The sequence below is a fragment of the Prunus mume genome, linkage group LG4 (assembly GCF_029339155.1).
Source record: "Prunus mume cultivar Tortuosa linkage group LG4, ASM2933915v1, whole genome shotgun sequence".
NCBI classification, from domain to species: domain Eukaryota; kingdom Viridiplantae; phylum Streptophyta; class Magnoliopsida; order Rosales; family Rosaceae; genus Prunus; species Prunus mume.
The window spans coordinates 9,998,941-10,012,023 of record NC_142701.1 but is presented as its reverse complement, the minus strand read 5'-3'; the positions used below and the strand labels follow the sequence as shown (position 1 = coordinate 10,012,023).

General features: G+C 36.8%; 1 protein-coding gene and 1 pseudogene across 1 annotated transcript; both read right to left on the bottom strand.

Moving 5' to 3' along the window:
• Nucleotides 1-518: 518 nt before the first annotated feature.
• Nucleotides 519-4,208, bottom strand: LOC103341952 (Peptidase S24/S26A/S26B/S26C family protein). Its single transcript, XM_008245501.3, has 8 exons — nucleotides 3,977-4,208; nucleotides 3,360-3,472; nucleotides 2,942-3,013; nucleotides 2,184-2,219; nucleotides 1,646-1,691; nucleotides 1,340-1,427; nucleotides 930-987; nucleotides 519-835 (listed from the first exon to the last, which is right to left on the bottom strand). Exons 1-8 carry the CDS (start codon nucleotides 4,053-4,055, stop codon nucleotides 785-787), a joined length of 543 nt encoding a protein of 180 aa, XP_008243723.1. The 5' UTR covers nucleotides 4,056-4,208; the 3' UTR covers nucleotides 519-784.
• A 1,218-nt stretch (nucleotides 4,209-5,426) lies between these two features.
• LOC103342075 (putative disease resistance protein At5g63020 pseudogene) lies at nucleotides 5,427-8,778 on the bottom strand (annotated as a pseudogene).
• Between the last annotated feature and the right edge of the window lie 4,305 nt (nucleotides 8,779-13,083).

Here is a 13,083-nt window from a genome sequence, read left to right as displayed (position 1 = left end):
TTTTTTTTTTTGGGGATTTAGTCTACGTTTCAAAGAATGGACAGGAAAATTATTACTGGAAAAAAGGAAAATACTTTTCAATACCGTGATCAAACTACAATTTATTTTATATATTGATACTAAAAACACTGTTTATACATTGCATTTGTATTTCCAATGGTAAAATGCCTGGATGCTTTATCAAATCCTTGTTACATATTTATGTCGCACATGTTGTCTGATAATTGGAAGCAAGTAACTCAAAAGATTGCTCGCTTTTATATATATATATATATATATATACATATACATATATATATTATACAAGTAATATTGCAGAAAGAATTACCGTTGCAAGACGGCTTTTAATTACTTTAGCTACAATCCCCTTGCAAGATGGCTCGCTTTATTATACGTTGTGGAACTAACCTTTTTTGTTTGGAGGAGGGTTGTGAGAAAGAATCAGACTTAAACTTTCGCGCATAGTATAGCACACTGGTTATATAACATTGGTAAATTAGTAACAGGACAGGGTAGTGTTACAGTCTTGCTGAAAAATTACTCCGTATATGGGGCGTGTAGACAGTCAGGTTTGAACGGCCAAGTTCTCAGCAAAATTTTGGTTCAACAAAGGAGAAACTTTAAATAAAAATTAAAACATTAACCAACTAATCTGCTGTCATCTATCATATAAAAATGTAGCATACAACAAGAAATTTAGCAGATGCGAAGGGGAGGATGAGAACTTCTGGCAATTGACAGAACGGTTCTTTTTATGATTGACCACCCCCGGAGTTTGCTTCAGTTAGTCCTTTGATGTTATAACAAGCAACCCCAATGCGCCAATTAGAATATACTGAACAAAAGAAACAGAAGGGATTACTTCCTGATATGAATAAAATCATCTGTCTGTGCATGTTTTCTGAAACTTTTCTGGGGGAGAAACAAACCTTAATAATAGGCTTTTCAGTCATGATAATTGTTACCCAGCCAACATAAGGTAAAAACCTGAAAATGATTACAAAGTGATTAAATCTGTGATAAGAGGCACGCAACTTACTTCTCTTTGTAAGAAAAAGGGAACAGGAAAAACAGTATTTTGTTTCTCAAATAATTTTGGATGGCTCCATTTTCAGTGCACTGGAACAACCAAAAGTTGAATTACGAGGGGTAGATAATTCACTAGAGAAAAGAAAGAAAAAAAGCTTAAAACTATAGCTCGAAATTTTGTCCCAGCAGCACAATACGAAAGTTGCCGATGTTCAATACGTGGAAAATACCCAAAAATAAAATGGAGGCAATACTCTTATTTTCTTTTTTCATATGAAACGAAAAAGGAGGCAATGCTTAGAGTTCTTACCCCACAGCTCTACCCATGATATGATGCCGTTGAAGCCACAGCTGACCATGAGCATACAGAAGCCTGTCATCCCCATAATTGTTATCTCCTGAGGACACAACATAGATTTGGGGTGAACACTTGAGTAAAGAACCCATGTAGCAGGAAACAAACATAACTATCAGCAGCATGTTTTGAAACAGAAGAAATAATGAGGTAAGAGCAAAAATATGAAGTATGACACATCTTGGGAGAGTTTAATTGATCAAGACTTGAGGGATTATATCACGCAAAACAACTATTTACATATACACCAGAAACTGGTACCTTTTGTAAGGACATCAACTTCTCCAGTATCTTCTCGTTCATGAACCTGCAAAAACAATTGATGATTACTGCTCACTGGACCCCAGGTGATTTTAATGAACTGATTCTGAAAAAAGAAAAAGGAAGAGGCTAAATCTACATCAGGCATGTGAACCTTACTCCTTATTTAGTATGGTCCTTTCGAGAACATCACGATCTCTTTTATGTTCCTCTCCAACTAACCTAATAGGTCCAAGGTGTATGTCATGAAAGAATGATAACATTACTATCCTTTAAACCATAATGTGGTGAAGGAATAACCTAATCTGTGAGTATAATTTTGATTCTTTTGATCCTACATAATTTTTCCTGCAGATACAATATCAAATGCTTATAGACAGATGCCTGAACCTTGTCCACAAAATCTGATTAGAGTCCTATATTCTCCTCCATAATTCATTATTCCTTTCATGAAGCTCAAAGATAAAACTCAGCACCACCTCATTTCAAAGGCCAAAAGTCAACATGATTTAGCAACATCAAAAGGTCTATTATTTACCTTAATGACACGATGGACAATTGGAATTTCACGGCCCTGGAGAAAATTGACAAAGGAAAGGAGGACATATTAGCATGTACTTCTCAATAAGGAGAATACATCACCAGCAAATAGTGGCACTCTACTAATTCCTACATCACATTATTGACAAGATGCATACTGAATCAATAAATAAATAATTTTTATTTATTTATTTATTTTTAAAAAGTGCTACTACTTACTACCTAACGGAACACACAGCTTCCATTCACATATTAATTAGAATGTTGGGAAAGAAATTATTAGAAAGAAGAAAATTCCAATATTTGTTCTTGAGATTACAACTGAAAACTTTCGGCCCTTTGTACAAATACTTATAGGTTCCAATGAAAGTTCCCAATTACAGCTCTCACAGGCCCTAAAAACATGCTAGTTGACAAAATAGGAAAACAATGTATATTGCAACCCTCAAATGGTTTAAATGCCAGAGGATTGGGATTTATTTTTAAAGAAGAGTGGGTTGTACGGTAATTCATCATCATACAAAAACAACAAAGACTGAAAAATGTTCAAATCCATCACGAAATAATGTCTCACTAGTATATACTCTTTATCATCACAAGTTCACAACACAGTAAGCCAAAATGCAAGACATGGAGATTATTAAAATGTATTTAGGAAAGAAATCAGAACGAATACTGAAACAAGCCTGACAATTACCAAACATAAAAAGATAAATTTACAATATAACAGAGTAAAAAATAAATAAAGGCACTTACATCAACATTAAAAACAACAATTTCTCCTGCACGAATGGGCTCTTTACTCATGTGCAAGAACAAAATATCCCCCTGCAAAACATATTCATTCTTATAATTAGTTCAGCGGCCAAAGAAACATATATATACATTGAGAAACGACATTGCTAAAGAGATAAATCCAGGTACAACAAAGAGGAGTATCAAGAATTGTTTTCTCAAAGAAAGATACAGTAACATAAGAGAAGGGAGAACTTTTCTTCTCTCTTCTATCAATATGTAGAGCCTGCACAACCCTTCTTTTATGATAAAAGTATAAATTAGACAAAGTGAATTAAACTAATAACTAAGACAAATCAAAAGGCATGACAAAACTACTTTGATCAAAATATTATTTGGTACTAAACCATTGAAGCCTTCATGCACTATTCTATCTCACCCTCTTGAAACCGGGTTCCATACTTCCGGACAAAACAACAACAACAGGAGATTCACTGCCGGTAACGCACATCAATGCCTTCCATATTATAAGAGCAGATGTAACAATCATACCTGAAACAGAAATCAGACAACACCCACTTAAGTGTTTGCAGACAAGATATGAAACCACAACAATGATCACTCTTCCAAAATCCAAGTATGATAAAGGAGTGCGATTTCGAAATTGACTACTAAGTCATAAAATTTCAACACCAAATGAAAAAGAAGAAGAAGCACATCTTAAATTTAAACCAGCAGCCACAAATTAGAACCACTACCAAGTAACCAAATTAGCATTAGTTAATCAAATAAAGTCCCCAAACAATTCATTCACATTATTTATTTTTTAATAATACCCTATAATTATCACTAAGCTCATTAAAGTTTCAAGCTTTACTCTCCAAAACCGCCTGGAGGAAAAACAATGAAAAGTAAACGTTGAAAACATCACATTTTGATGCCTACCCACATTTTCTCATTACCCAAATAGATACTAGAAAGTATAAATTCCTAAGAATACGACCCAGAACAAAAAAAATAGAGAGAGGGAAACAGTGGGTTTAAGGGTTTTCGAACCGAGACTGACGGCCTGGGTGAGGACCTGCCGGATCTGAAGGGATTTGATAGAGTCCACGGTCTCACCGATCCAATCCATTTCTTCTCTCTCTTTGCCACTTACCACCTCCTCCTCCTCCTTCTTCTTCTTCTTCTCCCTTTTGCTTGTCTGAGAGAACTACAATAGGCCGTACTAAAAGGGCCGTTTCTTCGTGTTCTTCAGAAGCCGTTTCTTTTATTTTGTTCTCTGTTATTGTTTAATTTTTTCTTTTAAAAAAACAATTTAACAAGTTATTTTTGTTCTGCAGCAAAAAAGAAAACTAAATTTTATTTGTGAAGGAAAATAAATTTATTATGGGAAAATAAGTATACAAAAAATTATATTTTCATAAGGGAAGTCACTAAATGGAATGAAAAGATTTTACCCAATGAAGACGTACCATATCAGCAAAATGACGTAGCAAGCTTTACACATATACTCTCTGCCTTCTGTGGACCAAATGACATGTTGCTCAAATTAGGTGTAAGTAGTCCCACATGACATGTTGCTCAAAAGTTTCATTATAAATAGGTGATACTACATTGTGTGACAAGTTCATATTTCAATTATATCGATCTTTCTTTGGTGTTAGAGTTTTAAATTACTTCTGAATCTTCTTCTTTGATATTACGAATCATCATACCCATTTTCATTATCTTCTTCTTATGCCTAATATTTTCAGCAAAAGCTTCTTATTACTAGTCTTTTCAATTTAGACAGCAACGGCAACGTGGTGTCTGTGCCAGCTTGAAGAAGAAGTCTCGTGCACTGAAATCCCATCAAAACTCTTTACAATTCACGGTCTTTGCCCAAGTCTAAATTCGGGAAAACTCATACCCGAAAAGTGTGTCAGTAGCATCCTGATGCCGATTTTAAGATGGACAAGGTGTCGTACATATAATTTTTATTCTCATTTTAATGTTACAAAATTTATTTTTCATAATGCACAGATGCAGAATTTGTCATCTAACTTGATAAAAATCTTGGCCAATGATGCTTTTTCCGACAGATATATGAACGATTTTAGGCTCACCAGTGGAATAAACATGGAAAGTGTACAAAATTCAACCAGTCCTTAAATCCTTACAGAAGGTATAAGGTTAGTAAAATCTTTGAGGATGCCAAGTTTGAGCCAAACAAGAAGTTTGGTGAAATTGAAACTGCCAGTATAGAGAAACAACTAATCAAGCACAACTCCTAATTAAGCGCGATAAGAACAGCCGATTACTTGGTTGAAGTGATTCTATGCTTTGACTCCGACAGAACAACATTTACAAATTGTAGAACTAATAATTCCAGGTGCCCAAACGATAAAATCATTTATTAAGATATGATATATTATGATAGTGTTTTTTTTTTTTTAAAATAGACCAATTACTTTTTCTTTTGCCATTATTTAAATAGACCAATTGCGCTATTAGCAAAAAATAATAATAATAAATTGAAACATCCAATATTATATTATATATGTCTCATGTATTCTCTGGCAATGGGTCAGACATATTTTAATTAAACTGGTGAACGGACATATCAGGGAAGCCCCTCCTTACTTACATTAAGGGTCTGAAGCAGGGAAGAAAAGCATTTCGAGCCGCTTGGTCCTCCCACTCTAAGCCATTCCACCACTCTTCCTGTCCTTCAATAATGAGATTACTTGTTTGAGCACTGCTAGAGTTGAGAGGCAGCCTAGTGAGCACTGGACAACCAGATATATGGATTTCCTTCAGAAATGGAACGGGCAAGGGATTTTCGCATATTCTCCACAACTGGGGTAGTGCGCTCAAACGCAAAACAGTGAGTTTTGCAAATGGGGTAGTTTCCGTTGTGTCCAAACCGAGTATTCTCGTCATTTTAGAGCAGCCATATACCTCCAAGTGGATGAGATTTGGAGCAAAAACGAGCCATTCCAGGTTCTTAAGATTCGTGCAATTTACTACTACTACGAATTGAAGACCAAGGAAGCAATTCGGATTTTCCAGACGTGTTATCGACGTAGAGTACACATCCACCGTACGTTTAATTAGAAGGGTATCAAGGTATTTCATATTTGCCATCGCCACATCTGATAAATCAAGATAGCTTGAAGGGTTCTCACCCATGAGGCATAAAGTTAGAGTGCAAGTCACTAATATGTGGTGGCTGTCCAAATTCCGGAAACAAGAGGTACCTCCTACTGTCAAAGACAAGACGTCAAGGTGTTTTAAACCCTGCAGTTCGTCTATCATGATTTTCTCATTATCAAAAAAAACTCGGTTAGAAGAACCACAATATAGTATTCTCAAAACTTTAAGCGTCGGGAAATTTGATAATATATTTGGTGGAACATAATCAAGATCATATGTATACTCTAAGTTCAAATGCTTTAGGCGTGCACATGCTGCTAACTCCACCGGCAACCGTTTTATGCCTGTTTTGGACAAATTCAGATGTTGTAATGAAACTAGATTTGCAACTCCAGTTGGTAGTTGAGTTATAAAGTTATTTTCAGACAAATCCAGAACTCGTAGCGTAGGCATGAAATCAAAGAAGTCATCCACAATCCTCTTTAAAAATCTTCCTCTGAGAAATAAGGTCAACAGATTGGGAGATCTTGGTGTTTCATCTAGAGATTTGATACCACTACCCATCAATGAAACCCTTTTCGCGTTCCACCATTTCGCAACATGTGGTGCATGATATGCACCTGTATCCACAAGGATGTTCTCGCCTTCTTTCCAAGCTAACCACAATGCCATGTCACGAATTACATCATGCATTTTTACTGAATCTCCTTCATCTTCCAACAAACATGAGGTAAGAAGAGTTCCTATGATATGGTAACTCTCATTTTTGGCTTCCTCTACATTACCATATTCATCTAATATATCTTCCTCACACATCCAAAAATATACCAAGTCATCTTTAAGTATAACAAAATCTTCCGGAAATAGAGCACAATATAAGAAACATGATCTAACTTTCTGACTTGGTAAATTATCGTAACTGAATTTTAAAAGAGGGAATACCTTATCTCCCATTCCTGAAAACTCGGAGGCAACACTTCTCAGGACTTGAACTGCATGCTTCCACTCCTGGGTGTTTTCTTGCAGGCCATGACCCGCCATCTGTGATGAGTGCCAGTGGCAAACCACCACACTCCTTCGCCACAATTTCAGCATGCTCGGGGATATCTGGATGAAGAAGAAGTGTTTCTTTCCCAACCTTCTCCTGAAACAAGTTCCATGCTTTTTCCCAAGTCAAACACCCCACCTTAATCTTCTTCTGGGCATTCATCTGACCACATACCTCCTCAGAGCGAGTTGTGAAAACTATCTTGAACTTGTTCCGACTGTCAGGAGCTGGAACCCCTACTTCGGTTAATTCAACTGGCTCCCATAAATCATCCATTAATAACACAAACTTCTTTGTATTCAAGATTCCGAAGATGTCTTTAGCTTTTTCACGCTGCTCTTTATGCTTCCATTCACCACTAGTCAGCCCAATCTTTTCACCAATCTTATCTTGAATAACTTCAATTTTGTGGCCCTTGGATACCACAATCCAGATCACAAGATTGAAATCATTACGAGCGCGGTTGAAGTTGTTATGGATCTGGGTAAGGAGGGTGGTCTTCCCAACCCCTCCCATTCCATATAAGCCAATCATTCCCACTTGTTCATCTTCAACGTGACTCCAAACCTGATCAAAAATCGGCTCCATGCCCACTGTTGGGTCACTAGGTATCACATCGACTAGAGTTGTAGGTAAGCTTTCTGCTACCACCTCTTCAAAAACTCCCTTGCTTTTCAAAGCTTCCACTTCCACCAACTTTCTAGCAACTTTTTTTCCATACTTGTAGCTAGATCTATAGTTCTTGGAGCAGTAACCTCCGCAGCATAATTTCTCAATTTCTTGCGTGCTATGGCTTATAATAACTTCGTTAATTTCAGTCTCAAGAGCCTCCGCACTTAAAATCCAGTTATTTACCTGCTTTAACCGCTTTAATCGCGGCTGCCGCTCTGCAAGCTCAACCTTTCTTTGCACATCATCCTTTAAAGCCTTGAGTTCTTGTAAATAAGTTGAGAGAGCTTGAAGGTTTTCTTGGAGGTTACGTACATACCGTACTCTTTCAAAAATGGAATCCCAGCAGCGTGAAACAATGTCATCGCATGATAAGGAGATTGACAAGCAGCTACCCATTGCTTTGCTTGCTCTGCGCACAAGATTGTAAGAGAAATTCACCAAAGATTTCTTAATCTTTCTAACAATAATTCACTTCCAGGCTGTAAGTCAACTATGGCGTTTTAGAAGGTAGCGTGGGAGCTTTTATATTGTCTGGCTGCTGTGTAGAAACAGGAAGACTTTAGCCATTGCTTTACTTTACAGGCTGTAAGGTAACGTGGAAGCTATATATATATATATATTATATTCTGTAGGTGTAGCGTGAAACCATTTTGAATAAAGAACGGAAGATGTAGATCCGCACTTACCGTTCAACTAGGATGTTGCCTTCCGAGTTGGCGAACAAGACTGCAAGTATCATAGCTCGAAAAAGGTCAAATTTTCTATACGATTCAAAGCTTTCCAAAACCAATCTGAGTCTGACTATATTGCAGAATTGGAACGTTCCGGTTGCTGGTTTTGGTGGGAGTTGGTATCGTTTTCTTTGGTTGGCTTTCGGGGTCTTCTGCTCCTGCGCAAATCTTTGAGCTGGTTTCTTATTATTTATTTTTATTTCTTATTATTATTTGGTTGATCCCCTGTTGCCTCGGTGCCCTTTTTTTTTTTTTGGTTGGTATTTTGGGCTGGGTCAGCCTTTTGGTTTTGTAATTTCGGCTTCTCGGTTTAGCCTTGGGCCAATAGGCTGAATTTTTATTTTTATTTTTTCCTTCTAGATTTTTAATATATATGTATCCAATTTTAATGAAAGAAAAGTCAGACTTAAAAGAACTTTTCTATATCACACGCCCTTTGTAGACATTTGATGAGAAAAATAGATGAATGACATTCAATATTTCCAAATGTGGGCTCCACTCAAAGACTTTACAACAATTTTCAGGGCCGGCCCTGAGGGCGGCGGCCATGGCCCTCCAATTATAGAAAAACAAACAGATTGAGGCGCAGTCAAAAACCTTTGCATTCAGTAAAGTTTTGAACTTTCGATATTTTTAACGTACTTTTACTGGTAAGCAAAGCTACACTATACTACAGATGACGGAATAATTGAAAAAGAAAATTTTGCTGTTCTGCTACCATGGAAACACCAACCATTCCTCATTACTGATTTTCTACAAATTTACCAACTGGAATTAACTAGAGTCTAACACAACAGCAAACACATACGGTAGGTTTTGAGCAACCACAAATCAGATTCATACACACACAACCAAGAACACACATAGCTAAGGAGCATTCTCTGAGAGTAACTTGCAAATAACATTTTCAAGTCAGTTCACACTACACGAACCAATTTTCTGCTAGTTACATCCATTTGACACACCACACTTGTAAAAAGAAAACACGTCTTTACAAAAGCAAAGTAACGACTGAAATCCCTAAACTTAATCAGCACTCCGCTTTGCTTGATGAGCCATGTACAAGGGGGATATCTTCAATCCAATCAGCATAGATGCGACTCATTTTCTCGAGTTCGTTCCACTTGAAGTTGCATTCCATACCCTGCACTTGTTTATGATAAGTAGCCCCAATTCCCATCCTAAGTTTTGACATACTTGTAGAAGAAGTCCTCGAATTCTGCACACTTCTAGATTCCACTGCCATATAGCCACAAAGCTTCATTAGTTCTGTAAAACAATGATACGACTCAGAGTTTAGTTTTCTGAGAATCATTACGCATCCCACAATATTGAGCATCTCTTAGTCAATCAAAAGGGACATTGATGAATGTGAACAATCAGCAATTCATGACTCTAGATTGGTTCTGCAGGATATCATAACTGCCTCTGGTTCATCACTACAAATGGCTACCGATAATGGGTGCCATTTTTGTAATGATCAGTACAAAATGAAGGTTATGTACTTTAAAAACAAAATAGAAAAGACACTGCTCAAATGCCCAAAATGAAGGTTATGTACATTAACAACTTACCATTTCTCTTTAGAGCACATGAAAAAAGAGAGTAAAGAAACTCTCATTACCCAAATAGATAATAGAAAGTATAAATTCCTAAGAATACGACCCAGAACGAGAAAAATAGAGAGAAGGAAACAGTGGGTTTAAGGGTTTTCGAACCGAGACTGACGACTTGGGTGAGGAAACACTGGGTTTAAGTATACAAAAAATTATATTTTAATAAGGGAAGTCACTAAATGGAATGAAAAGATTTTAACCAATGAAGACGTACCATATCAGCAAGATGATGTAGCAAACTTTACACATATACTCTCTACCTTCTGTGGACCAAATGACATGTTGCTCAAATAGGTGAAGTAATCCCACATGACATGTTGCTCAAAAGTTTCATTATAAATAGGTGATACTACATTGTGTGACAAGTTCATATTTCAATAATATCGATCTTTCTTTGGTGTTAGAGTTTTAAATTGCTTCTCAATCTCCTTCTTTGATATTACGAATCATCATACCCATTTCCATTATCTTCTTCTTATGCTTAATATTTTCAGCAAAAGCTTCTTATTACTAGTCTTTTCAATTTAGGTAGCAACGGTAACGTGGTGTTTGTGCCACCTTGAAGAAGAGGTCTCATGCACTGAAATCCCATCAAAACTCTTTACAATTCACGGCCTTTGGCCAAGTCTAAATTCGGGAAAACTCATACCCGAAAAGTGTGTCAGTAGCATCCTGATGCCGATTTTAAGATGGACAAGGTGTCGTACATATAATTTTTATTCTCATTTTAGTGTTACAAAATTTATTTTTCATATTGCACAGATGTAGAATTTGTCATCTTACTTGATAAAAATCTTGGCCAAGGGTGTTTTTTCCAACAGATGTATGAACGATTTTGGGCTCACCAGTGGAATAAACATGGAAAGTGTACAAAATTCAACCAGTCCTTAAATCCTTACAGAAGGTATAAGGTTAGTAAAATCTTTGAGGATGCCAAGTTTGAGCCAAACAAGAAGTTTGGAGAAATTGAAACTGCCAGTATAGAGAAACAACTAATCAAGCACAACTCCTAATTAAGCGCGATAAGAACAGCCGATTACTTGGTTGAAGTGATTCTATGCTTTGACTCCGACGGAACAACATTTACAAATTGTAGAACTAATAATTCCAGGTGCCCAACCGATAAAATCATTTATTAAGATATGATATATTATGATAGTGTTTTTTTTTTAAAAAATAGACCAATTACTTTTTCTTTTGCCATTATTTAAATAGACCAATTGCGCTATTAGCAAAAAATAATAATAATAAATTGAAACATCCAATATTATATTATATATGTCTCATGTATTCTCTGGCAATGGGTCAGACATATTTTAATTAAACTGGTGAACGGACATATCAGGGAAGCCCCTCCTTACTTACATTAAGGGTCTGAAGCAGGGAAGAAAAGCATTTCTAGCCGCTTGGTCCTCCCACTCTAAGCCATTCCACCACTCTTCCCCTCCTTTAATAATGAGATTACTTGTTTGAGCACTGCTAGAGTTGAGAGGCAGCCTAGTAAGCACTGGACATCGAACTATAATGATTTTCTTCAGAAATGGAACGGGCAAGGGATTTTCGCATATTCTCCACAACTGGGGTAGTGAGATCAAAAGCAAAACAGTGAGTTTTGCAAATGGGGTAGTTTCCGTTGTGTTCAAACCGAGTATTCTCGTCATTTTTTTTTTTGGTTAGACCTAAGGGTGTCCACCACGACAGTGACTAATCCCTTTCACAGGGAGCTCTCCCAAAGGAGGTAAACAGCTGGCCACGAAATGTATTCTCGTCATTTTAGAGCAGCCATATACCTCAAGTCGATGAGATTTGGAGCAAAAACGAGCCATTCCAGGTTCTTGAGATTCGTGCAATTTCCTACTACTACGAACTGAAGACCAAGGAAGCAATTCAGATTTTTCAGACGTGTTATCCACGTAGAGTACACATCCACCATATCTTTAATTAGAAGCTTGAATAGGTATTTCATATTTGCCATCGCCACATTTGATAAATCAAGATAGCTTGAATGGGTCCCCTTGAGGCATAAAGTTAGAGTGCAAGTCACTAATATGTGGTGGCTGTCCAAATTCTGGAAACAAGAGGTACCTGCTACTGTCAAAGACAAGACGTCAAGGTATTTCAAACCCTGCAGTTCTTCTATCATGGTTTTCTCATTGTCAAAAAATACTCGGTTAGAAGAACCACAATCTAGTATTCTCAAAACTTTAAGCCTCGGGAAATTTGATAATATATTTGGTGGAACATAATCAAGACTACGTGTATACTCTAAGTTCAAATACTTTAGGCATGCACATGCTGCTAACTCCACCGGCAACCGTTTTATGCATGTACAGGACAAATTCAGATGTTGTAATGAAACTAGATTTGCAATTCCAGTTGGCAGTTGAGTTATAGAGTAATTTTCAGACAAATCCAGAACTCGTAGCGTAGGCATGAAACCAAAGAAGCCATCCACAATCCTCTCTAATAAACTTCCTCTGAGAAATAAGGTCAACAGATTGGGAGATCTTGGTGTTTCATCTAGAGATTTGGTACCACCACCCATCAATGAAACCCTTTTTGCGTTCTTCCATTTCGCAACATCATAAGCACCTGTATCCACAAGGATGTTCTCGCCTTCTTTCCCACGGTCACAAGCTAACCACAATGCCATGTCACGAATTACATCATGCATTTTTACTGAATCTCCTTCTTCTTCCAACATACATGAGGTAATAAGAGTTCTTATGATATTGTAACTCTCATTTTTGGCTTTCTCTACTTTACCATATTCAGCTAATATATCCTCACACATCCAATAATATACCAAGTCATCTTTACGCATAACAAAATCTTCCTGAAACAGAGCACAGTATAAGAAACATGATTTAACTTTCGGACTTGGTAAATTATCGTAACTGAATTTCAAAGGTGAGAATACCTTTTCTTCCATTCCTGAAAACTCGGAGGCAAGTTCTT